The sequence below is a fragment of the Bos taurus genome, chromosome 19 (genome assembly GCF_002263795.3).
Source record: "Bos taurus isolate L1 Dominette 01449 registration number 42190680 breed Hereford chromosome 19, ARS-UCD2.0, whole genome shotgun sequence".
Classification (NCBI taxonomy): domain Eukaryota; kingdom Metazoa; phylum Chordata; class Mammalia; order Artiodactyla; family Bovidae; genus Bos; species Bos taurus.
In genome coordinates this window covers 27,957,853-27,983,667 of record NC_037346.1, presented here as the reverse complement: position 1 = coordinate 27,983,667, position 25,815 = coordinate 27,957,853, and the positions used below count along the sequence as shown (strand labels likewise).

At 44.9% G+C, this 25,815-nt stretch overlaps 3 protein-coding genes across 13 annotated transcripts in view; 2 read left to right on the top strand and 1 right to left on the bottom strand.

Annotated features, from left to right (window-relative positions):
• NDEL1 (nudE neurodevelopment protein 1 like 1) overlaps positions 1–4,246 on the bottom strand; it is an 83,350-nt gene extending 79,104 nt beyond the window's left edge. Inside the window, exons 1-2 of the mRNA XM_024979908.2 lie at positions 3,461–4,246; positions 711–843 (exon numbers count right to left, since the gene is read on the bottom strand). The gene's annotated coding sequence lies outside the window, so the exon portion shown is untranslated. The remainder of the gene's footprint in view (positions 1–710; positions 844–3,460) is intronic.
• Positions 4,247–4,342: 96 nt separating this feature from the next.
• On the top strand, positions 4,343–9,256 carry RPL26 (ribosomal protein L26). Its single transcript, NM_001015512.3, has 4 exons — positions 4,343–4,379; positions 5,395–5,567; positions 6,588–6,728; positions 9,085–9,256. Exons 2-4 carry the CDS (start codon positions 5,400–5,402, stop codon positions 9,211–9,213), a joined length of 438 nt encoding a protein of 145 aa, NP_001015512.1. The 5' UTR covers positions 4,343–4,379; positions 5,395–5,399; the 3' UTR covers positions 9,214–9,256.
• Positions 9,257–9,954: 698 nt separating this feature from the next.
• Positions 9,955–24,458, top strand: KRBA2 (KRAB-A domain containing 2). 11 transcript variants are annotated; one of them, XM_059878497.1, is made up of 6 exons: positions 9,955–10,286; positions 10,527–10,768; positions 13,198–14,436; positions 16,816–16,923; positions 20,745–20,792; positions 22,672–24,458. In XM_059878497.1, exons 2-5 carry the CDS (start codon positions 10,723–10,725, stop codon positions 20,774–20,776), a joined length of 1,425 nt encoding a protein of 474 aa, XP_059734480.1. In that variant the 5' UTR covers positions 9,955–10,286; positions 10,527–10,722; the 3' UTR covers positions 20,777–20,792; positions 22,672–24,458. The 11 variants fall into 11 exon arrangements, with proteins under 11 accessions (XP_059734480.1, XP_059734479.1, XP_059734482.1 ...); XM_059878496.1 differs by having other exon boundaries at positions 22,559–24,458; XM_059878499.1 differs by lacking the exon at positions 16,816–16,923.
• The last annotated feature ends 1,357 nt before the right edge of the window (positions 24,459–25,815 follow it).

Sequence of the window (25,815 nt, the reverse complement as noted above, 5' to 3'; positions counted from 1 at the left end):
ACGAAGATTAAAGATCCTTCATGCTGCTACTAAGATTCAGTGCAGCCAAATAAATATTAAAAAAAAATAGGAAGGGAAATTTGTCCACTTGGACCCAGAAATTCTAGAAATGTATCCAATAGATATGTTTGCATGTTGGGGAATCAACATATGTTATACAATTGTTCCTAAAAACCAGGAATCGGGAAAACCCTACAAGCGATGCAGAGAATATCACGCAGCTGTGAAAAGAACAAGGAAGGACCTGCAAACCAACCCGGAAAGTCTGCAAGACCCAATGGCCAATGGGCAAAGGCAAGGGGTGGAATGCTGGATGTCCGATTATACAATTTGTGTCAAAAGTGGAGGAATAAGAATTTACTTTCCAGGGCACTTCCCTGGCTGTCCAGTGATTAGGACTCCCCCCTCCCAATGCAGGTTCCATCCCCGGTCAGGGAACTAAGATCCCACATGCTGTGGGGCACAGAAAGAATAAAAAAAGAATCTACTTTCCGATTTGCTTATTTGTGCATAAAGCAACTGGGAAGATTTGAAAAAAACTAGAAAGAGTGATCAGTTGTGGAAGGGGATGAGAAAATGATGGAACTGGAAAGGAACTTCTCTCTTCACCTTTGGCATTTTTGGATATCTGAGCAAGTAAATGTATGGATTATTCAAACATTAAATTGAAAAATTATATTAGAAGCTAAAGATATCTTCAGTGTACACACCTGTTGCCTGGTGAGTGAGGAGCGGGCCCCAAGAAGGTTTGAGATCTGCCAGACTGCTTGTTCTGTGGTTCCAGAGTGTCAGCTACCGGCTCCGAGGGGCTGCTTTGTCTGGTCCCAGGTGTGACATCTTAGGCTTAACGGGCATCCCAGGAAGGAAGGTAAAAAGTTTGATATTGTCAACGTTCCTAAGTTCCTATGCATTTCTCTGGGTCCCACCATTTTTTTTTTTTTTTTGCCACATCACACAACATGTAATGAATTCTCTGCTTCTCCACTGTGTCCCGCCCCGTGCCCTCCCCCACATCCCATCATTCTCCCTAGACGCTTCATTATAAGTCCGTCTCCTTCTTCTAGATGGCCTGCTCCTTGAGGAGAGGCTAGATCTCACTGATCTTCGTAAGATCATTAGCAAAGAGTCAAAACTGGATAAATATTTGAAGCATGCATAAGTGAATGGATAAACAAGTGAACCAGTGAACAAACAAACACGATGGCCTGGTGTCCAGAAAAAAAGTTTAGTCCAGGGATGCAGGCATGAAACCTGGGTAATACCTGCTTTAGTGTCTTCAGTTCAGTTCAGTTCAGTCGCTCAGTCGTGTCCAACTCTTTGTGACCCCATGAACTGCAGCACGCCAGGCCTCCCTGTCCATCACCAACTCCTGGAGTCCACCCAAACCCATGTCTCTTGAGTCGGTGATGCCATCCAACCATCTAGGGCTACTCAAAGACCACTCTCAGGATGACCTTAAGGAGCCAGTTTAAAAGGACTCGTGTGGGGGACTTCCTGGTGACACAATGGTCAAGAACCTGCTTGCCACTGCAGGGGACAAGGGTTCGATCCCTGCTCCAGGAAGATCCCACATGCGGCAGAGCAACTAAGACCACGTGCCACAACTACTGAGCCCGAGAGCTATAATTAGTGAAAACCATGTGCCTTGAGCCTGTGCTTCTCAACAAAAGAAGCTACCATAGTGAGAAGCCTGTGCACTGCAAGGAAGAGTAGCCCCCACTTGCCACAACTAGAAAAAGCCCATATGCAGCAATGAAGACCCAGCATAGCCATAAATAAATAAATCACGCTTAAAAAAAGAAAAGACTCATGTGGGGACTTCCTTGGCAGTCCAGTGGTTAAGGCTCAACAACGACAACAAGAGGACTCATGTAAGAAGAACGTGGAGAGAGAGGGCAGCCAGGCGAGGCCCAGAGGATCAAGTGGGGTGGAGCCATGACACCCAACAGACACTAGTGAAGATAAACAGACTATAACTAGGCTAGCAGTCACCTCCCTCTGTGGGTACAATTTCCATCCATCTTCATACTGTATAAAGTGATTATGCTTCCACGTGGTGGGCTGAAGTTTATGAGGACTGTGTTGCATGAAGAGAAGGAAGTAAAGAGGCTTGAGAGGGTTGGGTGACAGCAAAGAATGATAGGGAGGCTGAAGAAACAGAGAAGACCTTGGTGGGAAGAGAGGAAGATGATGGTGAGACCTGAAGAAGAGATGAGAAGAAAGAGAAGGGGGTAAGACAGTAGGGACCAGAAAGGAAGGCAAGTAGGAAGGCAGGAGCCCTCAGAGGCTGCCATGACTATCCACATGCAACTCAAACTCAGCTCACCTCAGCACCCCATGGGCTCCTGTCTGAATGCCTCTCATGCCAGCCACAAGGACCTGGCTCCTGGAGACACAGTGTCATGGACTCACACCTCCATGCCTTCCCTCAAGCTATTCCCACTGCCTCCAGGAGCTAATTTTTTTTTAATCTATTTTTAATTGGAGGGTAATTGCTTTACAATGTTGTGTTGGTTTCTGTCATACATCAACAGGAGAAGCTAATTGTAACATTCTTCAAAAGTCAGTCAAGGGTGACTTTACCCCAGGTCTTCCTGACCCGGGAGTCCTCTTCTGTTCTCCAAGCACAGAAGCACCCAAGGGCAGTTGGGCTCAGTGAGCACTTTTCTGGGCTTCTAAGGTGGTTGATTTCCTTGTTTATCTCTCCTCTTAGACAGGGAACTTCCTGCAGGCAGAAACTTTGACTAGTTTCATTTTGCAACTCCAGTGTGCAACTCTAGGCTGGCCCCATAAAAGATGTTCCATGAACATTTGTTGAAAAGAATTGCAGCAGAGGAGTTCTGCTCTCCCTAAATTTTTGAACCACAAATAAAATACTGGACTGTATCTTCACAGCATATTTAAGAACAAAACTATTTTTAAATAATGAAAGCACATGTTCTTAGGACTTCCCTGGTGGTCCAGTGGTTAAGACTCTGAGCTTCCACTGCAGGGAGCAAAGGTTCTATTCCTGGTCAGGGAACTAAGATCCCACATGCCGCAGGTGTAGCCAAAAAACAAAAACAAAACAAAAAAACCCACACAATCTTGACTGACTCCACTGTGGGCCCTCAAGAATATGATTTCTCACTCTGAAGTGACCCAGTTGGGTTCTTACAAATCAGGCCCGCTTAGGAAATTACCAGAAGGAGCTGGGAAGCCAGCCTTTAGGGGGTTGTCTATATCCTATGGGTTCTGTATAACCTTGCACGAGCTCCTCTCACTTCTCTGTGGCTCAGTGTCCCCATCTGTGATATGGAACAATACCAGGATTGCAAGACTCTGGTGGATTAAAGGAGTTAAAAATGCAGTGAGTGCCCCTAGGACTCTGCAAGCTCACTAAGTCTTAAGCATCATGAAACGTGCGTCTTCCCCTCCTATGACACCTGTATTATTCATTCAACAGAAACCGGTCCCTTACCAGGTGCGCGGCCGGACGCGCGGCGGGAGTTCACCCTGCACTGCAATCCTTTTGCAGGGGAGCGCACCCCTTAGCCCTGCTTCCATCAGATCCTGAACTGAATGAAAGCAAGCGGTAAAATGAGGAAAAGGGCACAGCCCTCAGCGTGGAGAGGCTTCCTCACGCCGCGCTCCTTCAAGGTGTGGTCTCGGACCAGCACTCCCGGAATCACCTGGGAGCGCGTTAGAAACCCGGGTTCAGTCCTATTTTCCCGGGGTTGGGGGGACGGACTCGCGGTCCAAGTCCTCAAAGGCCCCTCGCTGGCGGGAGCTGAATCTCTGGCGGGCCCCGCGAAAGAGTCCGCACATTCGGCTGTGTTCAAGCGGTAGCACGCGCCCGGCTGGAGCCGTTTACGCGACGCGAATACTCAACAGGCCTAGGGCCTTTGCCTGGGATGTCCAGGTAACCGAGGTGACCAGCTAGCTGGAGTCCCAGCGCCACTTGGCGGTCAAATATAGGACCCGCCTTTTTCCCGGTTAAAGGACCCTCCCTCCTGCCTGGTGTTCGGTTGTGAAGGGACACAGGTCCCTGGGGCCGCTCACTTCAACACCCTCCACGACAGTAAGACCCCGAACAGCCCTCTCCCCCCCACCCCCACTAACCCGGGAACTACCGTTCCCAGAGGACGCAGATGCAAAATCCAGGACTCCCACTGGAGGCTCCAGGACCTGGAGAAAAGTTTTGCAGTCCCTCGTAGTTCCCCTCCGAGCCACGAGAGGGCGCTAGTCATCAATGTCTCCCCAGTTTCCTCTACGCATTCAAACTCCGCGCCTCTCTTGCTCAAGAAACATCGGTCTCGCGAGATCTTGCGGAAACTTACAGAACCGGAAGCAGCCTGCAGATCTCTTCCCTTCTGTGGCCATCGCTGAAGCGCTAGCGGGTAAGAGTTTCCCGGGACAAAGCGTATAATCCGCAACCATCTGTTCACGGGCACCGTGGCTTTCGACCCGAAGTGCCCCAGTACTGTTCCGGCGGCCGAGTAGCAGCCAGGGAGGGAGGCCAGGATGCTCTTGGCTTTTCTCCTAAGCTCAAGGGCCGCCGGGCCGGAGGAAGGAGGAGGAAAGAGGGTTTTGAGCCTTGGAAACGGGAGCTGAAGGGTAGAGAGCCTGTGGCGATGGTGTCTGGTCTGAGCAGAATGGTTTCCTAAAGAATGGTCTCGGGTAGTTTCTTGGTTAAACTTTCAGGCCTCTCACGCCCGTTGGAAGACTTTTTGGACCTGAGTTCTGTGCGTTTTCCAGGTTCGGGATATAGGACCTGAGTTCATTCATTGGGAGGAGAGTTAATCTGTTCAGGCTCCGTTCTGTAGATTAACGTTGATTGGTTTTTCTAAAACGTGGTAATACGTTTGAATTGAGTTGTCAAGTCTCCTTTACCCTAATGAACAGAGATATAAGCATTGTCTTAGCTTCCTTACGCGGTAATCATGGAGTTTGGGTTTCCCTGGTGGCTCAGACGGTAAACAATCCGCCTGCAATGCAGGAGACCGGGTTCGACCCCAGGGTCGGGAAGATCTGAAGAAGGGAATGGCTGGTTAGGCACTCCAGTGTTGTTGCCTAGAAGAATTCCATGGACAGCAGAGCCTGGCAGGCTGCAGTCCGTGGGGTCTCAAAGAGTCGGACACGATTGAGCGACTAACACATGGAGTTTGAGAGTGTGAACAAAAAGATTAATTCCAATAGGTCTGTGGGCTATGGGAAATTCTTCTATTCTGTAATTAAATAATTTAAAAAATCCCCGTAGGGCAGTTCAGCTCAAGCAGCTTTTGATGAAGTTAATGTGACAGGTTTTGTGAGCATTGTAAACTTTCAAGATGAAATTGTTGTAGATGCTTGTTTGTAAACTGAGTGAGATTTTGGTCCTTTAAGGGTTTACACCTCTTTTAACTTTTTATTTAGCCAAAATGAAGTTCAATCCCTTTGTGACTTCTGACCGAAGCAAGAATCGAAAAAGACATTTCAATGCGCCTTCCCACATTCGCAGGAAAATTATGTCTTCTCCTCTTTCTAAAGAGCTAAGACAGAAGTACAACGTTCGATCCATGCCCATCCGAAAGGATGATGAAGTTCAGGTATGTGCCTGTGTTCAGGTCATCTTGTCGAATATCCTGCACTTTATTAACAGATGATGGGTTGAAACGTAAACTGCTTTTTCCACTGTTACTCTTTGGTGAAAATCTGTTGTCCCAAGCATCAGGTTGCAGTCGTGATAAAACAGAAGAAAGATGGTTTGGAACTAGTATATTGGTTTGGGATTATCTTTTTCTGGGTATGTTTGGTCGTTAGAGATGCATTTGAGAACTAGTAAACAATTCTGTGTGTCTAAATCAAAATTCAGATACACAAGTTCCAGGGAACTAGCGGTCTGGGTGTTAAGACGGCACTCCCAATGCAGGGGGCACGGGTTAAGAAAAGATTTCAAGCCATCTATTAAGCAGCTTCCATGTTACCAACATTTCATGAGGTGAACAGCCATTTTTCGCTCCTGTGCTGATGCTAAAATTGCTGGTAGATTTGAGAGCCCATCTTCTGCTTCCAAGACAGTTTAATCTGAGAAAGTCTGTGATTGGGAAGAAGCATCTATTGAGAAACACTGGCTGGCTGAGGATCATCGAGGAGAGAATGATAGGATGTTCATTAACCTTTGGGTGAGAATTAGCCTGTTCCTGAAGTATTAGCTGCTGCCCATGCTCTGGCACTTAGTAGGACCCTTTAGTAGGTTGTGAATTTAAATATTTGTGGCCTGTTCCCTTTGAAGTGACAGTTTTCCTTGTCAGCTGGTACAAAAAAACAAGGTGGGCTTGTTGCTCATTTTTAACCCTGAAACAAGCCCACCACTGCTGGTGGCCCATCAGTTGTAGAGATGCACTGTCCATCACTGTAGATTTATATGGGGCATAGTTTACTTGCAGGTTAGTTGAAGCCAGAGAGAATTACTGGCACATTTCCATTGACCATTAGGTCTTTCAAAATTGCAAGGGTCTGTATATGTATATGATAGAGGGAATGAGGTTTACCTGATTCATAGATTTACTGGTTTAGAAGTTTAATGTTCCTTTATCTGCATATGTTATTTTTTAATTTGCACTAAGGTTGTACGAGGGCACTACAAAGGGCAGCAAATTGGCAAAGTAGTCCAGGTTTACAGGAAGAAATACGTCATCTACATTGAACGAGTGCAGCGGGAGAAGGCTAATGGCACAACTGTCCACGTGGGCATTCACCCCAGCAAGGTGGGTGTTTTTGAGAATGCTTGAGATGGGGGAAAGAAATTACAGCATTCGCTGACAAATGTGACTGCTTGTTGACAGAAATAGATTTTAAGTGTTCTGGAAATCAGTCTTAAAGCCAGTACTATTTTTTCCTGAAATCAAGGTGTCTTTTAACAGGTATCCTGTATGTATGTATATGTAATGTACCTTTTCCTTAAAAAGTATTGGTAAGCTGATTGATCAATCTAACATGAATAGATCTTAAAATCTAGGAAATAGGTAATTTTTAGATGCTATGGAGGCCATACCCTGTGTGTTAAACAGAATTGAGTAAGCTGTAAGGAAAGTAGGTCTTAATCCATTTGCAGATCTAGAGCTCAGAGACTAGATTCATTGATAGAAGATACAGTCTAATTCTCCTGTCTGACTTCAATGTGAATTCTCCAATACTGCTGTCTCTTAAAAGGTAATAAATGCACTTGGTGCCTGTTCAAATACTGAGGTGTTGGTTTTTTAAGATCTTGAGTTGGCACCATAAATCTAATCTTCAGACTACACAAAAGTCAAAAGACTAATACATCTGTTGCATTATCTTTCACCTAGAATTCACAGCTACCATTTTCTTTCCCTTCTTCCCTACCCCTCCAATGGATTACAAGCATCATGACAGAGTGCATCTCCTAAGAGCAAGGGCTTTCCCAGTTTACTACATAATCTTTTATTTTTGCCCCTAGGACTGGATCAGCCGCTGTCAAGGTCACTAATACAGTGACCGATTCTTAGTGTTTTCTGAACTTAATGTAGTGTTTGATACCATTGATCTCCCTCTTTGACTTACCTTCATCTCTTATTCCAAACACACCTCAATATCCAGTTGACGATTTTGCATTTCAACTTGGATATCTAATCAATATCAAACCCAACATGTTTAAACTACTGGCTTGTTTTATTCTTGAACCCTCTTGCTCTTGGTAGTCTGCTACCAACACTGTGTGTGACACCTCTGTCCTTCTCAACTGCTTAGGCAGCATGTTGTTATTGATTGTTGACTGACTGCTGTCACATTATATCCAGAATCCTGTCTGCTTGTTACCATCAGAGTGGCCTACAAGGCTCATCTCCAGGGACTTCCCTGGTGGTCCAGTGGCTAAGACTGTGCTTCCAATGCAGGGGGCACGGGTTCGTTCCCTGGTTAGGGAACTAGATCCCGAATGCCACATAAGACCTGGCGCAGCCATATAAGGTTCACTCAGCAGCTACTACTTGATGATTTCACTCTCCATGTTCTAGTCTGCTGGCCTCTTTGTTGCTCCTGTAACTATGCTACTCTGTGTGCTGGTTGGCAGCATCCACCTGGCAGCTTCACAGAATTGTATATTCTGTTCCCAGGTCTGCTGCTGCTGCTAAGTCACTTCAGTCATGTCCAACTCTGTGTGACCCCATAGACAGCAGCCCACCAGGCTTCCCTGTCCTTGGGATTCTCCAGGCAAGAACACTGGAGTGGGTTGCCATTTCCTTCTCCAATGCATGAAAGTCAGTCGTGTCCGACTCTTCGCGACCCCATGGACTGCAGCCTACCAGGCTCCTCCGCCCATGGGATTTGGGAACAAGGGATCTATTTAACAAGCCCTTCAGACACACTCAGATCTGAGAAACACCTATTAAACTTGGAAGTTCTCCTGCCTCTGGACTTGAATGTTTGCTGCTCTCTTTGAAATGCTTCCACCTTCTCCTCAGGTCTCTGTTCAGGCACAGCCCTTTTTTGGGGGCCTTCCTGACATCGTTAACGATTTAACCCCTTTCCTCCAGCATTTCATCTCATTAAGTAGAACCTCCATGGTAGTGGAGATTGTCCTTTGGTCACTATGCGGAATCCCTAGACCTTGTTCACTGCTATCTTCTCCTTCCTAACACTAAAATCTGTCATAATCTGGATACCTTTAGTGACAAATCTGTTGGAATAGGGTCTGTTCTGTGATTTTCTTAAAAGTTTTGCAGGTTGAAATGTGTGAAGGCTGCATTTAATTTCCAGACTTCTGGGACTAAAGATACTGTAGAAATAAAAATGTGTATGACTTAGTTAGCTTATAAAACTGGGGTGAGAGGAGTGGAATTATTGAAATACATTGCAGTAGAAGCAGCTGATATTTATCACAGAAGATGTGAGAAGAACCACCAGTGCCACACTGCCTTCTCCTTTGTGGGCTGAATATTAGTGAACATTTAAGTCAGGTTTGTTTGGGGGTAAAGAATCATTTCTAGCGCTTAAGCAATCCACTCCCACAAGTGGGGGACTGAATGTTGGACCTTCCCATATGTTCTGTATTGGTGATTGTTTAAAGCTTAGAAATTTTTTTTTTTCCTTATTTGTCTGCAGGTGGTTATCACCAGACTAAAACTGGACAAAGACCGCAAAAAGATCCTCGAACGTAAAGCCAAATCTCGCCAAGTAGGAAAGGAAAAGGGCAAATATAAGGAAGAAACAATTGAGAAGATGCAAGAATAAAGTCATCTTGTCTACAGCTTTCATTAAAAACTGTTAAAATGAAGAGTCTTTATGTGTGGTGCTTTGGGACAAGGCCTAGTTAGTTTTCATGGAAGTCCTGGTCATGTTAACTGTCTAGGGGCAGACCATCCTTATCTTGTGGCTTGATTGCACTAATGAAAAGTACCGTGGAAAAAGCTGGCTTTTTAACCAACTTTGAGCATCTAATAATATTGGACTCATATAGTAATTTTTTTTAACAGCAGAAAGCAGCACTTTAGGGATGCAGCGAAATACCCGAGGGCCCCCTTTACCACCTTGTTTTCTGCACTGATGTTGAGTGAGTGAGTGGTGTCAGGCCAAAAGAAATCTTGAGCTTAAAATCTGAGGCAGAAAGTACTCACCTAAAAAGCAATTCCTCCGAGAGGAGGAAGTGATGCAGTGCAGGATTAGTTGTTGGCAACACTTGTGCCGCCGCCCTTCCTCACTTTAGCCTAAGCACATAAACGTACTTTCCGTGCTGGAGGCGAGCATTTATTTATGTTGGGGCCTTAACAACAACGTAGGGAAATAGATGACCAATTTTGCTGCCGCGGAGACCCGAGTCGGTGTCTGCCTTAGCCAAGGTGGCACCTCGACCAGCCCCAGATTTCACCTCAGGAACCTCACCGTGTCTCAGCCGAGAATACGGTCCGCCGCTGTACCTTTGAGCGCTCCCTCGGGAGGGGAGGGGCTTCCGGTCGGCGCGGAGCCGTTTCCGGCGCGTCTGACTGCCGGAGCCGCTGGAGCTGGTGGGCAGGAGGGTCCCGGACGGCGCCAGTGGAGTGGGCTGGGGCTGAGGCGGCTCACGACCCTGTGCTCTTGGTTCATCTTTTTCTTCTGGGCCTCCCTCTCGCAAGAATCCCTAGATCGGTCTTTCCTCCCCCGACCTGACTCTTTCATTCAACTGGGGGAGTAGGCGGGTCCCAATTGCCGAGAGGAACCCGCGGGCAACAGGGCAAGGTGTTGCGGAGACCTTGGGACTCAGGACCGCACAAAGGACCTGATGCCCGAGCCAGGTCTTCAGGAATAAGCGGGAGGTTGTTTTGTTTAAGGTGCGGGGCACTGTGCTAAGTGCTTTATCTGCATTATCACAACTGTAGTGATGTAGACTAGCATTCTCCCCATTCTGTTGTTATGGAAGCTGAAGCCTCAATAACTTTGCTCCGCTTATTCAATAAGAGATGAATCAGAAATCGACTTCCCAAGCCTAGACTCAAACATACCTCTGCACTGTCTCTCTACTATTCTGTAAGCCAACTGTTTGACATATTCTTTGAACATCTTTTGTTCAGCTCTGTATTCGTGGGGATACAGCGAGATAGAAGCCCCAGCCTCAGCCTTCCATGTTGTGTACACCTGAACCAGTTGACTAAAAAGGCAAAGCGCTCCAGTGAGTGGTGCTGGCTGTTCAGAGGAGGGACAGACAGATGGCAATCAGAGTGCATCAGGAAGAATGCTGACCTGAGCTGGGTGTGATTTGGAAGATCAATGGAATGCATTCCAGGTCGGGGGCAGCCAAAGCAAAGACTCACAGGTGAGTGAGGAAGGAGGATCTTTTCAGTTTTCTGTGAACAAGGTCATATGTCAGTTACCCCACCAGAACAGATCACACCAGGAAGCTGGCCACCTTTCTTTGGGGCCTTGTTTTTTTCATTATGCTTTAGAACAGGTGTTGAAAACTCAGTTAACTGCAGGGGTGGGTAGTTAAGGTGACAAAGTTAGTAGCTGGCTTGGAGACTGTGGGAAGCCAGAGAGTGTGGACTATCCAAAAGGAGCTACTGCCTCTCCACTCAAGACAGATGTTGCCAAGCCAAACAGCTCCCTGTGTGACCAGATCGTCCCATTTTTCAAGAAAGCTAGAAATCTAGATTTTTAAGTGAACTCCCCAGTCTGTAAATATAGGTAACTCATCCAATTTAAAAAAACAAACACTGGGTAGGCTAACCGAAATATGTCCATTAGCCAAATGTGACTCTCCAGCTATAGAATTTCATGGGATTGGGTAAGGACAATTTCGAATATTGAAGACTGAGATTTTTCCATCTTTTGATTATAAATTATTTTCAGCCTGTCTTCATTCTTTTATAGGATGGAGGTAAGACTTTTCCTTCCTGTGTAGTTGCCTGAGGGCCTCAAATAGCAGCCAGGGCAGCCAGTTTCTGAGAGAAGCTGGTTTCAGTGAGTAGTCTAGAAGCTCTTCCTGGTTTGCATTGACCATCTTGTGGTTTCAAGTGTCTTCTAAGGACTGTAGAATGATAATACATAGTCCTTGGGAAACAAAGCCCCATGTCAGTGATTATATGGGACTAATGGATGAAACCTCTTTTTTGTTTAACTGAAGGACTTTTCAGAGCCATTAAAATGTCCATTTGCATTGAGAATGTGGAGCTCAGGCTTAAAGAGTATTTTACAAACATTCTGTTTCTTTGATTCTAAAATGCATATTTTTCACATTTTAAAAATCTGAATGTGTTCATTTAATGTAGGGTCTCTGTTTTCCCTGTGAAAAGAAAATTGTCATTAAATCAGCAGTTTCAATGTCAGAAGTGTCTTTAGAATCAGGAATGTCATGTAGTTAACCAATGATGCCAAGCAAGGAAATCCGAAGTCTTTTTAGTGGAGGACATTCAGGACCTGGAATCAAGCTTTGCTTAACTGAGACTCTTCCTCAGAGCTTTTAAATGCTTACATCTTTCTCTGCTTCTTAGGATTCTGCCCTGGCCTTCAGCTTTTCATGTGATGGCTGGCATCTTGGGGATCTTGTTTTCGAAAGATTGTTGGAATTCCTGTGATCATCATATGAAGGCTTCCCCTGGCCTCATCACATCTTATATCCCAGAGTTGTCCTAAGGAACCTCAATTTAGACACCCGAGTATCAAGTTCTCTTCCAGAGGAATTCTCCAATCTTGGTGGTGTGTGGACCCCATTTGGGGTATCTCTTTGGCATGATAATCTCCTGACATAGCTCTCTATCCCCAGGTGTAATTTGTCCATTTTTGAAAACAGGCCCTGCTGCCTCTATTCAGAACCACTAAACCTGTATCTGGAAGTGTCTCCCAACCTTGGGAGTGCTCAGGTTCAGTTGGACACTCTGCTTCGTTCTGGAAAAAAAATATGTGGGCTCCAGCTCAGGCAGTATCAAGACAGGCCAGGCCGGCAGACCCTCCAAGAGGACAAAACCCCTCTTCATTACTGTGAAGCTGGATTCGTCTTACTGGATGTGAGACCTTTCCTCTACCCTGTTCTCTTTTCTTCTGTGTGATATTCACATGCTCACATTCAGTCATGCATGTGGGCATGCCTTTTTTCCCAGAACCTCCATGGTCTCTTCCCCAGTTCTGCTGCAGCTGCTCCTCAGCCCAGGCCCCAAGGCACAGCAGTCCCTGTGGCAGTAAATAATGTCTTCTGGGGAGGCAGCAACATTTGAGGATCTGACCAAAGACTGGAAGTATTAGGAAGCCCCTCGGAAGGACTGCAGCAGAGGCATAATGCTGAACAGTTACGAGAATGCGGTCCCTCAGGGTAAGGACTCAGTCTTCATTTAATGACCGTGTGTACAACTGACAGGGAAAAGTCATCATTTAAAAAAATCCCAGGACTTCCCTGGAGGTCCAGTGGTTAGGACTATGTGCTTCTACTGCAGGGGGTCCAGTTTCCATCCTATTTGCCACAATTAAAGATCCTGCATGCAGCAACTAAGACCGGGTACAGCCAAAATAAACAAATACATTCAATTTTTTAAAAATAAATAAAATTCTGTTGACATGCTCTTGTTTTGAATGGCCCTAGTGGGCTTTCTGGGTATTTTTATTCTGTTACTGCTTTATACCAGCACTCTAGTATCTTTCTTCCATATCTTCAAAAATCAGATGAAAGAATTATAAAGAACTTTGGCGGGAAAGACTTCCAGGTGGTATATCATCAAAATTCAACTTTGTTCACTTCTTTCTCCATCTCTTTAGGAGACTTCTTACAATTCTCCATGACACCACAGAGAGCTGGAAATGATCCCCGTGGTGTTTCAAATCCAAGTGAAACAGACATGGAGATAAGTACCATGAGAGAAAAGTTTCTCACCAGCGTGACCAAGTTGGTAGAAAGCAAAAGTTACAACAGCAAGGTATTTTCCAAAGAAAAGTACTTTCAAACAATCAAGGAAGTCAAAGAAGCTAAGGAGAAGGGGAAGAAGTCATCACGTGATTATCGCCGTGCAGCAAAATATGATGTGATTTCTGTAGCAGGCACAGAGAAACTCATAGAGGCTGCTCACAGAGAACGAGATCGGATACGGTATTACGTACACAAGGAAGAGCTGTTTGACATCCTTCACGACACACATCTCAATATTGGCCATGGCGGGCGGACACGCATGCTCAAGGAGCTGCAAGGCAAATATGGGAATGTCACCAAAGAAGTCATTGTCTTATATCTGACTCTGTGTAAACAGTGCCACCAGAAGAACCCAGTACCCAAGAGAGGCCTTGCACCCAAGCCCATGCCATGTAAGGACAATGACTCCAGATGCCAAGTTGAAATCCTTGATATGCAGTCAAATGCTGATGGGGAGTTCAAGTTCATTTTGTATTACCAGGACCACTTAACCAAGTTCATTATTTTACGGCCATTAAAAGCCAAGCAGGCCCACGAGGTAGTCAGCGTCCTGTTGGATATTTTCACAATTCTTGGTCCACCCAGCGTCTTAGAATCTGACAGTGGCATGGAGTTCACAAACCAGGTTGTTAATGAGCTCAACGAGGTATGGCCAGACCTAAAGATTGTCCTTGGTAAGTCCCACCCTGGCCAAGGCCAGGGCTTCCTGGAGCGAGTAAGCCGTGATGTCAAGACCATGCTGAGTGCCTGGATGCAGAGTAACCACTCCCATCATTGGACCGAAGGCCTGCGGTTCATGCAGATGGTGAGGAATCAGGCCTTTGATGGTTCCTTGCAGCAGAGTCCATACGAGGCAATGTTTGGTTGTAAAGCCAAATTTGGACTCTATTCCTCACACTTGCCCCGGGAAACTGTGGCTGTTTTACACACAGAGGAGGAGCTAGAAATTGCCGAAGAACAACTGGAAAGCAGCCTTTGGGTCAGGCAGGAAGAGAGGGCTGAGGTTGGAGCAGACCGGTCTGACGTGGATGAGGACGTCGATCCCATGCCTCTCGAAGCCTCGGAGCCCAGCACCTCCCAGGCAGCCTCAGGTCTCTGGTCCTGGTGAACAGATCTGCTGGGTGGATGCTTAGTGCCTCTGGGTACCGTAGAGCCACCTGAGAGCTGTAACCAAGACTCCAGATGAAAGGAGTGAAGGCCACTCTCTCAGGAACACTGTTCTTGGTAGTCCTGAGTCAGAGAGGCAGGCGGCTCCAGTCTCTGATCTCACCTGCCCTAACAAATTCCCACAAACCTGGAGGCTTAAAACAGCAGAACTTTGGGGACTTCCCTGGCAGTCCATGGTTGAGACAGTGAGCTCTCAATGCAGGGGGAGCAGGTTTGATCCTTGGTTGGGGAACTAGGGTCCTGCATGCTGAGGACACAGCCAAAATTAAAAAAAAAAAAAAAAGATTAAAAAAACTTTCTTCTTAGTCCTAGAGGCCAGAGGTCTGAAATCAGGGTGTTGGCAGGGTTCCTCCTTTCTCTAGTGGCTGTCAGCAATTCTTGGCATCCCTGGGCTCAGAGTAGTACAGATCCAGCCCCTGTTTGTCTTCACGTGGCCTTCTCTCCTTGGTCTGTGTGTGTGCTCCTTTTCTGTCTCTTACAAGGACCCGTTGGACTCCAAATCTATGTAGTTGGACTTAGGGCCCAGCCTAATTAATGATCTCATCTCTAGATACTTACCTTAATTTCATCTGCAAAGACCCTGTTTCTAAGTAAGTTTGTATTCATGGTTGCTCGGGGTTTGGACTTGGACATATCTTTGGTAGGGGGGACTGCAGTTGTACTGCAATCGGCTCAGGGGTAATGAACCTGCTTGCCAATGCAGGAGATTCAGATTTGATCCCTGGGTCAGGAAGATTCCCTGGAGGTGGAAATAACAACTCGCTCCAGTATTCTTGCCTGGGAAATCCCATGGACAGAGGAGCATGGCAGACTGCAGTCCATAGGGTTGCAAAAGTCTGTTACAACGTAGTGACTGAGCATGCACACAGTTCTACCAACTACATTCAATGGAAGAGGATGTTTGCTTGCAGAACATAAACTGATGGGGTCTGAGCCCTGTAGAGCTGGTGGGACTGCCCTGCATGTATCGAGTATCTGTTCCTGCTCCTCAGGCACAGAACCCAAAAGATGGGGGCATCAGAGAAAAAGATGTAGATGAAGGACAAATAATGAGAGGAAAAGAGGTTGAGCTCATGTGCCCCAGAGACTGGCTGCCCCACCAGCTGAGCTTTGTTTCCTGCTTCAAGAGAAACCTGATGTACCCACCCTGCTCTCACAATGGCATCCACAGGGATTGACCTGCCTGAAACGTAATTTAAAAATAGGTCAAAATTAAGGCATGGCTGGGGTTTGGGTCTGAGCCTGCCGGTGTTCTGTGCCTCAAGCACAGCATGACGTGGTGTAGTCCTGGAACGGTCATACATTCCAGGAAGTGACCAATAGCCGGGAAACAACTAGGGCAAATTGCAAAAGTTGGCCTGAGGTCACTGCTTCAGCCAGAGAAGAATAGAGCACAGGCCAGTCTGGGTCATAGTTCAGAGGAAAGGGGAGGGTAATGCCCAGGATCTGTGCATGGCTGTATTCTCAAGGCCTGGAAGAGGACCCAGCCCATCGGAGGTGTTGAGTAAGGGTTTGTTAAGTGAATAAATGATTCTACAGACATGGATGCAGGGAAGGAGAAGGGGCCTGCAGTTTCTGACTCTCCAGCTCTTTCTTCCTGCATATCCCAGAACCATCTTAAACCATTCTGGGGACTTCCCTGATGGTCCAGTGGTTAAGACTCTGTGCTTCCAGTACAAGGGGTACAGGTTCGATCCCTGGTCAGGGGAGTAAAATCCCACACATGCCTTGGCACTGCCAAAAAAATTCTGATTGCCCCCAGCTTTGGCTTCCTCTTGGGCCAAGAGCAGTCTCCTGATGATGCCTGCCTCACAGGGTGGTTGTGAAAGACAGTGAGATAATGCTTGCAAAGTTCTAAGATGTGAGTTGTCCTTGCTACCTTCAGATCTTATCCTCATCATGAGAGTTGGAGATCACTGTTGCCATTCCTTTGCTGATGAAACAGTGTTAAGCTAGACATCCAGGAAATCTGCACTATTATTAGACAGGAGGTGATGTCACTCTCCAGCTTGTCTTGGAGGATCAGAATCTGGGCTTCATCCTCGGCCAGTACCTCATGTCCCCTTCCTGTATCACTCAGCCAATCAGGGCCTGGGAGGCCCAACTTGACTGATGTTGCCCCCTGTCCCCACCCCGTGCTGACCTACCACCTCCTGATGGCGGAGCAAACCAGGAACCACACCATCAGCTCCTGTGGGTAAGAGGTCAAAGGAGGCACTATGCTACTGTCTTTCCCAGGGGGTGGCTGCAAATAACGGAGGTTTCCGGAGCTGCTACCTCAGTCTTCCTCTTCTGCTCCCTAGTGTTTACAGTGGAGGGACCTGGAAGAGGACACCTAGACCCAGCCCAGCCTTCCTCTGTGTTATCACATTTCAGCATCTGGAGCGGAACCAGTTGCTTTCAGTTTGCAAGTATGTTTTGTCCATATAATGTCTTTTATATTTAAAAGTTAATTGCCATCACTTTCAAAGCAGATTTCACATAAAAATCTGAATGTCTAGCCCTTCTTGAAAATTTGGAAGATCTGACCTCCCACATTTTTTGCATGGCAGCCAACAACCAAGTGGTAACCCACAGGAGACAGTCCAGGCCTGCATTCTACACTAGTCCACCGTCTAGGCCGTTCAGATTGTTTGCATACACATGTCTATGGTTGATTGCTAAAGAAAGGCAAATGAAGTCAGTGTGAATAAAGGCCAGAAACAGACCCATGTATCTAGGAATTTATGATAAAAGACATTTCACATCTGTGGGAGAGATTGTATTATTCAGTTAATGGTGCTGATCAATTATACCTCAATTAAAAAAAATAGTGGTGCTGGATCATAGAGCTGTGCAACTGGAATAAAATAAAGTCTGATCCCTAAACATAAAAAACAAAACTGTAAAAATATTGGCGAAAAGAAATAGGAGATTTTTGTGATCTTGAAATGGAGAAACCCATATAAGAAAAGGTTAATATACTTGGTTACATAAAAATTTTAAATATTTATGAAAAATAATGCCTTTTAAAAATTGAGAAAAAGTAAATGACAGGCTGGGAGAAAACATTTGCAACACCTAAAACAGACATAAGGTACTATCAACTGAAAAAAAAAAACAACATGAGCTAAAAGTTGAGAATTATGTTTTTATTGAGCAGACTTACTGAGGACTTAAGCCCCTGGCTACAGTCTCTCTTAAAACTCTGAGGGACTGTTCCAAAGAGGTGAGGGAGGAGTCAGGATATAAAGAAGTTTTTTTTTTAAATTCTTACAGGGGAAGGAACACCCCTGTGTAGGCTCCGCCCTGTTCACAGCCCAAGTCTCAGGTCACATGCTCAGGCTTTGCCCCTTTTCAGGAATCCGAGAGCATCACTTTTTCAGGCCCGACCCCTCTCCCCACCGGGAAAAGCAAACCCAAGCTCAGGTCCGGGCGGGTGTCTTGCAAAAAAGAAACCACAAATAAATAAATAAAAGGTAGTTGAACATCAAAAGATTAGTGTCAATTAGAGAAAAAACAGACTTCTCAAATTAATGGACTTAGCACTTTTCTGTGTATAGGAAGATGCAAGAGTCTGGGCTTATTGAAATTATTCTCTTGATATGCATCTTAACTAGGAACCAGTGTCCTGTTTTTCTCCATCCTAAATCTCAGGGTGCACAGTCGTGGGTGGCTGCAGTGGCTGATGACATGATGGCCACGGGATCCTTTGTTTACTGATACGGCAGGGGACATTCTTTGTCCACAGAACCTAATTTTTAAAGGGGGGCTTGCAAGTTAACAATGAGAAGAGCAACCAATAGGAAAGGAGCAGAGGTTAATGGTGGATGGAAAACAAACAGCTGTACCCTGGTGCAACTGTGGTGGGATGGAAGCAGGTCAGACTTGTCACCCAATCAGGGCTGTCCGTTCAAAAGAAACAGATTCAAGTTACGTGAGCTTTTTGTTTCTCCTGCCACACATGTGGGAGAAGAGGCAAATGCCTAGTGATGCTGTCTTGTTTTAACAGAAACCTGACTGATAAGGAAGTCCAGTAATGGTCTTGCTCTATATGGGACAGCAGTATTTATTTCCAGGGGCTGTCATAACCCACTGGGTGGCACAGAAATATGTTATGTCACAGTTCTGGAGTCACATGTCTGAGATCAAGCTGACTCATTGGAAAAGACTCTGATGATGGGAAAGATTGAAGGCAGGAGGAGAAGGGGACGACAGAGGATGGGATGGTTGGATGGCATCACCGACTCAATGGACATGGTTTTGGGTGGACTCCAAGAGTTGGTGATGGACAGGGAGGCCTGGCATGCTGCAGTCCATGGGGTCTCAAAGAGTCAGACATGACTGAGCGACTGAGCTGAACTGATGAGCATGTGGGATCTTAGTTCCCTAACCAGAGATTGAACCCGAATCTCCTGCATTGCAAAGAACACACACCCCTGCCTTGCAGGGCAGATTCTTAACAACTGGACCCTTAGGGAAGTCCTAAGGGACTGCAATACACCAGGCCTCACTGTCCATCATCAACTCCCGGAGTTTACTCGAACTCATGTCCATTGGGTCGGTGATGCCATCCAACATCTCATCCTCTGTCATCCCCTTCTCCTCCTGCCTTCAATCTTTTCCAGCATCAGGGTCTTTTCCAGTGAGTCAGTTCTTCACATCAGGTGGCCAATATATTGGAGTTTCAGCTTCAGCATCAGTCCTTCCAATGAATATTCAGGATTGATCTCCTTTAGGATGGACTGGTTGGATCTCCTTGCAGTCCAAGGGACTCTCAAGAGTCTTCTCCAACACCACAGTTCAAGAGCATCAATTCTTCGGTGCTCAGCCTTCTTCACAGTCCAACTCTCACATCCATACATGACCACTGGAAAAACCATAGCCTTGACTACACGAACCTTTGTTGGCAAAGTAATGTCTCTGTTTTTTAATATGCTGTTTAGTTTGGCCATAACTTTCCTTCCAAAGAGTAAGCATCTTTTAATTTCATGGCTGTAGTCACCATCTGCAGTGATTTGGGAGCCCCCCAAAAATAAAGTCTGACACTGTTTCCACTGTTTCCCCATCTATTTCCCATGAAGTGATGGGACCAGATGTTATGATCTTAGTTTTCTGAATGTTGAGTTTTAAGTCAACTTTTTCACTCTCCTCTTTCTCTTTCATCAAGAGGCTCTTTAGTTCTTCTTTGCTTTCTGGCATAAGGGTGGTGTCATCTGCATATCTGAGGTTATTGATATTTCTTCCAGCAATCTTGATTCCAGCTTGTGCTTCCTCCAGCCCAGCATTTCTCATGATGTACTCTGCATATAAGTTAAATAAGCAGGGTGACCATATACAGCCTTGACGTACTCCTTTTCCTATTTGGAACCAGTCTGTTGTTCCGTGTCCAGTTCTAACAGTTGCTTCCTAACCTGCATATAGATTTCTCAAGAGGCAGGTCAGGTGATCTGGTATTCCCATCTTTTGGAGAATTTTCGACTGTTGTCATCCACACACAGTCAAATGTTTTGATGTAGTCAATAAAGCAGAAGTAGATGTTTTTGTGGAACTCTCTTGCTTTTTTGATGATTCAGCAGATGTTGGCAATTTGATCTCTGGTTCCTCTGCCTTTTCTAAATCCAGCTTGAACATCTGGAAGTTCATATTTTGAATATTAACCCCTTATCAGACATATGGTTTTCAAATATAATATTTTGAGAGAAGATGGGAGACTCAGATTGATGCTTTAGTGAGTGTTTTCTACTTACAACTTTGTCAAAGCTAGCCTTATATTGAGGAGAAAGCAATGGCACCTCACTCCAGTACTCTTGCCTGGAAAATCCCATGGACGGAGGAACCTGGTCAGCTGCAGTCCATGGGGTCACTAAGACTTGGACATGACTGAGCAACTTCACTTTCACTTTTCACTTCCATGCATTGGAGAAGAAATGGCAACCCACTCCAATGTTCTTGTCTGGAGAATCCCCGGGATGGGGGAGCCTGGTGGGCTGCCAACTATGGGGTTGCACAGAGTTGGACATGACTGAAGCGACTTAGCAGCAGCAGCAGCCTTATATTGTGGAATAGAATCTGCTTTTTTTTTTTCAGCTCTAGGGGAAGAAGAAACATTTTCTTTTGTTATTTCTGAGATGCTATTCCCAGTAGTTTTTTGAAGCTACACATTGGAATGTCATTAGTTGGCACTGAGACCGGAAGGGGGAGGTGTCTGAGAAGCTCAGCTTTAAACTTTTGCTTCCAATTTTTTCTGCAGGCTTTCTGGACATGTGTGCCGTTGACAACTAAAGCGTGGTTCACCAAGGTGAGCTTTACCACTGTGTAGGCCAGTTACCTCTGCACAGTTATTTTAACCTTTTCAGATTTGGTGGCTTTGGGCTGTGGAATTTTGAGGAGAAAGGTTTTATGGGGAGAGGAGCTGTTTTTGAATATGTGATTTACACATCTTTTCTTTGTAGAATTTTTACAGAAATTGATTTGAAACCTGAGCTACCTTGAAATGTAAAAGTAAGAACCCTCTGTTGTTCAAAAATTGGCCAAAGCAGAATAGGTTTGTCCCCAGAATCTTCTTCTGAATTTTGTTCAGAACTCTGTTCCTTTGAATTCATGAAACCCGGTTTCTGTTTTCAGTTCCTAGTTCCACTTGATTGCTGTTATCTTGGCACTACTCTTTGTTTACCCAAGTTCTGACATTTTTACCCCAGAATTAATTACCCCAGATGGTCTGCTCTGCTGTGTTTTCCAAGCAAACAAAGTGAGCAGGAAATATGAACTTCCTGAGCCAGTTGGCTTCCCGCTTTAATATGAGGCTTTGCCTTTTACAAGCGTGTTTATCTTATGTCTAATTTTCTTATTTATAATTAACTATATATATAATATGTTTTATATGTATATACACACACACACACACAAGTATATAGGTTGGATCTAATTCTATTTTCTCTTTTTTTCCTTTTGAAATTGGGTCCTGATATTTTGCCTTTTGTTTCCCCAAGGCTCCTTTGTAGAATCTTCCTGTTCAATTTGAACTTCTGCATCCTTTCTGTCGAGGAGCTCCTTGCTCAGAATAACTTCTCCACACCTGGAACTTTGGTCTAGGATTTCTTTTCACTTTTAGACACTTCCCTCGTCACGACTCGCAGATGAGGTCTTATCAGCTTTCCTCCTTGAGTTTTGCACAGCCAGGTCATCCAGTGACCAGATGTTTGCCTCTCTCCCCTCCCCCATGCCCTCTCAGCACTGAATATACGGTTCTTTAGAGGATGTCATACCCTCCCTAGGCCTTTCTCCTGGTGCAGTAACAGGAATCCTGGAAATGGCTGCCTTGAATGCAGGGGCCACTAAGATCTTGCCTCAACACTTAACCCAGATCACCAGTAATAACCCACCAGCCTCCCAGTCCTGAAACACTGCCTCTGCCGTGAGTGGAGAGGAGGGAGCCAGTCTTGATGCCTGGAAGCAGCCACCCTTCCTCCTCTCCAGACACAGGTACTCCCTGTATCAGGAAGAGAGCCTCCTGGAAACTGATCAGTCTTGGTTTCCCTCTTTATTCTCTCCTCACCCACCCACTTCTCTAGCCTAGCACTTTCATTCATTCATTATACACTTATAAACACCGACTATGTGCCCGGCAATGTGCTAGATTACCGTCAAGTCAGCAGTTACGGTAGAGAGTGCTAAATGCTGAAATAGGGCACAAAGCCAAGGTTTGGTTGGTTTTTGTTTTTGTTTTAATATTGTTGTTCAGTTGCTAAGTTGTATCTGACTCTTTGCAGCCCCATGGAGTGTAGCAAGCCAGGCTTCCCTGTCCTTCACTATTTCCCTGAGTTTGCTCAAACCCACGACCATTGTTGGTGATGCTGTCTAACCATCTCATCCTCTACTGTCCCCTTCTCCTTTTGCCTTCAATCTTTCCCACCAGCCAGGTCTTTTCCAATGATTTTGTTTATTTACTTTTGGCTGTGCTGGGTCTTCATTGCTGCACAGGCTTTCCTCTGTTTGTAGCGAGAGAAGGCCACTGTTTAGTTGCAGCATGCAGGCTTCTCATTGCTGTGTCTTCTCTTGTTGCAGAGCACGGGCATCCTGGATCAGGGATCAAACCCGTTTCTCCTGTGTTGGCAGGCAGACTCTTTAGCACTGAGCCATCAGGGAAGCCAGTTAATTTTATATTTTGATCGTACCAGGTGGCATGCAGGATCTTAGCTCCCTGACCAGAAAGCAGACCTGCCTCCCTGCAGTGGAAGTGTGGAGTCTTAACCATTGGCCCACCATCAAAGTCCCAGTAAAGACTTCAAGTCTGTAAAAGGAAGCTCGGTGAGGGATCCACAGAAAAGTCACTTCAGCTGAATTTTGATGGATTGTTTGCAGTTCAGCAGTGAACAGTCTCCATTCTGCCTCAATTGCATCAGAGGACTTCTGGCAGGGAAGTAGACTTGGTCAGATCCTCAGTAGAAGAACCTGGCAGACACCACCTTAAGGTGGTGATCAAATAAACATCCCAATGTTGTTACTGGTACTGGTGCCAGTGCCTCTTGATATGATGCACTGAGAAAACAGCAACATTTCTGTGACATTCCTACCAAAAATGTATCACCTGAAGGTAATTATGAAGACACATGGGACTAACCCAGATGGAGGGACATCCTACAAAATAGCTGGTCAATGTTAGGAAGGCATTGAAAGACTGAGAAACTCTTCCAGTTAAAGTGCGTGAAAGAGACGTGGCAACTGAATATGATGCATGATCCAGGATTTTCTTTTATAGTGGACATCACGGGGACAATTGGCAAAATCTGAATATTATTTGAAGCTTATATTATAATATCAGTGTGAATTCCCTGATCTTGAGACTTAAATTGTTTTTATGGAAAACAAGGTGTGGTTATGCACCTTGTTTTTAAGAACTAGACATTGAAGTATTCGGAGGTAAAGGGGCATCATGTCTGCAACTTAATCTCAAAAAGTAGAGGAAAAAAAAGGGTGTGAGGGGGGGAGAGGGAATGAGGGAGAGGAGTAGGGAGGGAAGAAAGAGATACAAAACAAATGTAGTAATATTAACATTTGGGGAAATCTGGGTGAAGAATACAAAGGAATTCTTTGTACTGTCCTTGCAACTTTTCTGTAAATTTGAAATTATGTCTCCCCCCCCACCAATTTTTTAATTGTCAGAGTCCTACAAAGAGGGCAGACAATTTTGCCTTCCTGTGACCAGTCCTTAGGCCTAGGGACCTATGAACATGAGGATACAGGGAAGTTACTCTTGGGCTTGCAGAAGCAGGATTCCATGCAAACAGTCTTTTTTTTTTTTTTTGACTTGTGTGTGGGATCTTAGTTCCCTGACCAGGGATTGAACCCAGGACCCTGACAGTGAAAGCACCAGGTCCTAACCACTGGACCACCAGGGAATTCCCTCCATGCACCCACTGATGGACATTTAGGTTGCTTCCAGTTTTTGGCAGTTATAAATCATGCTGCTATAATTAAATGCAAGTTTGTGTATGGGCATAAGTTTTCAGTTCATTTGGGTTAATACCTAGGCGTGTAACTGCAGGATCATATGGTAACAGTACATTTAGTTTAGTAAGAAATTTTCAAACTGTCTTCTGAAGTGGTTGCACCATTCTGCACTCCCACCAACAATGAAGGAGAGTTCCTGTTACTCCACACCACTGCCAACATTTGATACTGTGGAAATTACCAGGTGACCCAGAAATTCCACTATTTACATTCCCTAGAAAACTGAAAACATTATGTATGAAAACTTACATATTCATGTTTATAGTAAAATTATGCATGAGAGCCCAAAGTCCCAAATGTCCATCAGCTTACAAATAGATAAATAAAATATATCATATCCATGCAGTGAAATATTATTCAGTCATAAACCAGAATGAAGTAGTGACATACTTTATAATATGAACAAACCTTGAAAGCATTGTGCTAAATAAAAGAAGGCAGATACAGAAGGTTACATATTGTATGATTCCATTTAACTGAATTGCCCAGAAGAGACAATCCATAGAAAGTAGATTAGTAGTTGCCAGGGACTGGGCAGGGAATGCGGAGTGATTTGAGTGGTAAAAATGTTCTGGAATTGAATAGTGGTGATGGCTGCACAACATAAATATACTAAAACTACCAACTTGTACACTTTTAAATGGTAAATTTTATGGTATATGGATTTTATCTTAAAAAATAGGAGAAGGAAATGGCAACCCACTCCAGTGTTCTTGCCTGGAGAATCCCAGGAACAGAGGAGCCTGGTGGGCTTCCATCTATGGGGTCACATAGAGTCAGACTCGACTTAGTAGCAGTAGCAGCAGCAAGCTATTTAGACAAAGAATGGAATGAGCTGAAAGCAATTGCTTAAGTAATTAGGAAAGTACATCTTTATAATATTGTTTATCACATGGAATTGAATATATATAATACTCAGGTACCCTGATTTTTATCATGGAAAAGTCACATGTTAATCCCATTAATCATGAAAAAGTAGCATTTTAAATTACAAGCTTTCTATGAGGCTCTTGAAATAATATTTATGTTCTTTAATTCCACTTCTGCCAATGTACTATTCCTCTTTTATTATGTTACTGAACAAACTTACTACATAAAATTCTTGGCAATTAAAAATAATAATAATAATAATAAAAAGAGACTCATGGAGACTCACTCCTGGGCAGAGATAGGCTGAGTCCTAATCAAGGAGATTTCAACATCTTCCCAGCTGGATTTCAGAACTGCTATGAACCAGTGACTCCTGTGTGCCTCTCATATCCCTCCTTTTTATTTTAAAATTATTTATTTATTTATTCTTTTCAGCTGCACATTGCAGCATGTAGGATTTTAGTTCCCCTACCAGGGATCGAACCCTTGCCTCGTGCAGTGGGAGCAAGGAGTCTTAACCAATGGACCACCAGGGAAGTCCCTTATGTCCCTCCTTTTTAAACAGTAATGTGTACCATGGTTATCCTTTGACTGTCCCACCCTTGTATCCTGGGTGTGCGGGGGATGGTCACTTGTCTCTTTAGCTCACAGGTGCCCAGGAGATGTACTTAGGGAATTACATCCAAAGAGCCTCATCTATTCTTGGACTTGATTTAGATGGCGTGTTGGTTTCTAGGACTGCCATAACAAAGGACCGAATACTGGATGGTTTAAACAACAGAGATTTATTTTCTCACACTTCTGGAGACTAGAGCCAAGATCAAGGTATATACAGGTTTGGTTTCTTCTGAGATCTTCCTACTTGGTTTGCTGGTGGTCACCTTCTCTGTGTCTTCATGTGGTCTTTCTTCTATGCATACACAACCCTGATGTCTCTATTC